General features: G+C 37.0%; 1 protein-coding gene across 1 annotated transcript; it reads left to right on the top strand.

Annotated features, from left to right (window-relative positions):
- The first annotated feature begins 6 nt into the window (after positions 1 to 6).
- On the top strand, positions 7 to 4230 carry LOC133011876 (charged multivesicular body protein 1b-like). The gene is made up of 6 exons (XM_061079797.1): positions 7 to 104; positions 1342 to 1410; positions 1497 to 1604; positions 1723 to 1766; positions 2080 to 2152; positions 3504 to 4230. The coding sequence occupies exons 1-6, from the start codon at positions 45 to 47 to the stop codon at positions 3549 to 3551; spliced, it is 402 nt and encodes a 133-aa protein (XP_060935780.1). The 5' UTR covers positions 7 to 44; the 3' UTR covers positions 3552 to 4230.

Raw genomic sequence — 4230 nt, 5'->3', positions numbered from 1 at the left:
AGAACGCCATCCGTCAAAAGCATCAGTCCCTTAACTTCTTGAGGATGAGCGCCCGTGTGGATGCGGTGGCGTCCAGGGTCCAAACTGCTGTCACACTGAACCAGGTCAGGACTGATAGCCAATGAGTCACAGAGGCATTTTGGGGTGTAAACTAAATGGAAATCAAGGAAAACACACCAAACTTTCTCCCTCTCTATTTTTTCCAGATAATGATAACCCCACAATGTCTCATAACCCCACCATGTCTCATAATCCCACCATGTCTCATAATGTAAGGTTATTCCTAGCCTGGTTAACATTATAGCATTTTTATCATTTTGTTTTGAGGAATTCTCTATCTTGATGAGATTTTGATAAATTAGATGAATGGAAATGAGGATGAGACAGCTGGATTCAAAGCAGGGGCATTGCACTTCATTGTTGGTGTCCTACCATGTTATTTCAGCAAAACAACAGAGCCGGTAGTCATAAACTTTATCAACCCACCCACCTACTGCCTCCTTGGTGTGTATCTTAAGAGTAGCCCCCTGTATTTGCAGGTCAAACATGTAGGAAAGAAATGGCTTTAACTGATATGTGATACTACTGTCATAACTATGGGTATTTATATTTACCAGATAATGCCATTCAAATACCATGTACTTATCACAGTTACCTTTTGTAAGGTACATCTTAATTCAGAAGGTGTAGAGCTACACGATGTAACCACTTAACGGCAAAAAGTCCAAAGGAGATTTTCACTCTGAAAAAGCTCTTAAAAAAGAGACTGATCTGTAAACAAAACACCACCAATTACATTCAGTCATTAAATGTGCTTCAAGTGTTGTGCTATTAGCATCTCGCTCTCAGCAGAGTGTCAGCCTCTTGTAAAATGCTTTAATGCAAGTTCACTCTGAGACAGGGCTCCTTTCATAAAATAGAGATTAATAGTATATTTAGAAACTGAAGCACAGCATGAGATGGTATAGTGTAAAGAAACACTTCTTTGAACATCTGTATTTTGTTGAAATGCTGCTGCCTATCTTATAAAACGTGAATAATATAGCCCTTAAATATAATAAACTAAAATACATTTTTGATGTTTTGGATTTGCAAAGATTAATCCTCAACCAGGATCATCTTTGAAACGTTAGGGATGGTGTAAAGATGAGAGGTTGTCCTGAAAAAGTATCTGGTTAAAAAGCTAAAAGTGACACCTAGTGGAAGTATTAGGATACAGCACTTTAAGATAAGACTCGTCAACAACCATGCCACAGTTTGCCATCAAATACCCTGAGCCTGTTTTAAATCATTAAAAATCCACACAGAACACAGACTCTATTTCATGTGTTTTCTACACAGGTGTCTAAATCCATGTCTGGGGTGGTCAAGAGTATGGATGCTACACTGAAAAGCATGAACCTGGAGAAGGTAAAGTATGAACCCATACACAAGACCAAGTGAAATTTATATATGTTTTTTGAACCTTTGTTTTGTGCCTCTACCCTTTTCACCAGGTCTCTGCATTAATGGACAAGTTTGAAAAGCAATTTGAAACTCTTGATGTGCAGACAGCTCAGATGGAAGACACGATGGGCAACACCACGACTCTGACAACACCTCAGGTAACAAACCCTCTTTTGTCTTAACAATAGAACACTTCTGTGCTCCTGCTGCTGCGTATGAGGACACTCTTGTCCCAGAATTAATTCAAATATTTTTAAATCCCTGTTTGCTGCTTAGAATCAAGTGGATATGCTGTTGCATGAGATGGCTGATGAAGCAGGGTGAGTACGGCCCATATTTTTAGAACATAATAACAACGAGACAAGCAAAAGCATGAATGAAGCAGTAACATAAATGCAGTGAAATAAAAACATACTATACCTACTTATTAAATCTAGAAGGATACAACTTTTACAAGTCAGAATAAGCTGTTCTAAAAGCTTTATTTCAATTAATTTAATTGTAATGATAAATGCTACTGTTTCAAAGAAGCTGTGTTGTAAGGTCAGAGTGACTTAATGACTTCTGTGTTGTTGATTGTAGCCAAAGATAATTTATAGTAAAACTGCCCTTGTGTGTATCTCTTATTTTTAGTTTGGATCTTAACCTGGAGCTTCCATCAGGCCAGACTTCATCACTGACCTCAACTGTGGCCTCAACAGAGGAGGTGACACATCCACTCTTATCATTGTGAATTTCACTATCTGATGTGTTTTGTATCCCAGGACAGAATTTTCATGTTAAGTTTACTGTCTTTGGTCATATTGAATGGGACTCAGCTGGAACAAAGTTTACCCCTTTTACTTTAGCAGAATTTTGGCCTCAATTTTAGCCTAGTATCACAGATTGGGCTAGAGTTAGTGGTCAGTATTTTTATGGAACTTTTCTGGAAGCTGGTGAAAGGAGAACTCAGGCAGCAGCTGATGTCTTATGCAGTAGATTTTAGTGTAGACTTGATGCATCAAGGAGACCAGAAGGTGGAACAATATACAAACGCTGACAGAGTAACATGAGCAATTGTCACCCCCAGGTCTGAAGATGTCTTTGTCATGTTTTATAACAATTTATGTTTCTCATTCAGCGTGAGGGTATGATTATTTGGGTGCGATATGCAGGCCAATTTGAATAATTAAGGGGTGTTACAAATCATACCGTAGTTCTCATCGTTTCACATTAAGTAGTTTCACCAAGAGAAAGTGCCACTGAAAAACTCACCCACTCTACAAGTGAAAAGTGTTTAATAATTGTAGTTTTTAACAGGGGCTGTGGACAGTTTGAAACATATAGGAAACAATGTTTCCACAATGATCAAAACTAATAAATTACCACACGATTTTTTTCAATCACAGCTCAACACACGTCTCCACCATAGATATAAATATTCACCATAATCAACACTATAAGTGTTGCACCAAAATATCACAGGGTGCACAGCTTCTGCTGTAGCTTTTTTTAGCTTCATGCAGGACAACACCAGGACATAAAAACAATTCACATGTTACTTAGTGATCATACAGATGCGACAGTGGAGAAGTGGTGAATAAGACTAGGAGTGTTTGACTTGTTCCTAAAAGGTTTTTTTGGTAGTTCCTGTCGAGGGTTGAGGGTTTTGCACTTTGTTAAGCTTCATGAAGCAAATTGTATTCTGTGAAAATAGGCTATGAAAATAAAATTGATTGAAATAAAATAAGATTGATTGATAAAGATGGTTTGATACATTTTCCATCCTGACAACTCACCACTGGACTCCACTATTGCAGCCATCTCATCAAGGGTTAAGTACTCTCTCTAGTGGTGATTCAATGACATATTTTTTTCTGACCTGAGGAACTATTTAAACCAAGAAGGATTTTCCTATTTAATAACCACTAATATAAAAATAAGATAAATATTTTTTTAAACTGACTGATCGCATTAGGAAAATATCAACTCTTAAAAATGGTGGACTGCTTGTCTGTTGTTTTTTTGCTGTTTTCTGTTACTGATTCACCTGTGTTGTGTTTTTGTGTTGTCATCAGGACGAGCTCTCCCAGAGGCTGTCCAGGCTCCGAGACCAGGCGTCATAATGATGCAGAAAAGAGTTTGAGGAGTGAGAAGAGCAAGAGCAACGACAGAGAGACAGGGAGCAAAAAGTGGAAAAAGGACAAACGAAAAAGATGCTACATGCTTGCAGAGCTCTGTGCTCTAGTAAGGAATAATGAAGTTGCTTCATAGCAGGAGAGGATCGTTTTAAGAGAGATGTTATTCACAGTCCTGGTATTCATTACATCACTCTATGACAGCATTACTTTGCAGGTTCATATTTAAAATGTATTTATTAATATTTATTAACTCAGCAATATCACTATGCTATGTGTTAATTTGTTGTTGTTTTAATTGTGTATTGTTTAATAGCCAATTAGGCTATATATTTATGTATTTATTTATTTATGTATTTATTTATGTATGTATTTATGCATTTATTTATGTATTTATTTATTTACTGATGGAAAATTGCTAAGGGCATGTTTTGACTGCATGACTGAGGATCTTTCCTGGTGCAGCTCTGGGATTTGCTTCCAGTTTTGGTTGCAACTCATACTCTTTAAAAATAATATTTAATCCAAAAAGAGGTCTCATGATAATTATTTGCCTTGAAACAGTTGGAATATTTTAAATTTTCTTTACGCAGCCGTCACCACTGCAGTGGGTCAAAATGCACTTATATGCACAGACAGAATGTAATTAAAATAAGTTTCAACATGT

Source organism: Limanda limanda, chromosome 10 (assembly GCF_963576545.1).
Source record: "Limanda limanda chromosome 10, fLimLim1.1, whole genome shotgun sequence".
NCBI lineage: Eukaryota > Metazoa > Chordata > Actinopteri > Pleuronectiformes > Pleuronectidae > Limanda > Limanda limanda.
Note: the sequence above shows the minus strand (reverse complement) of the source record. Positions and strands in the feature narration are given on the sequence as shown.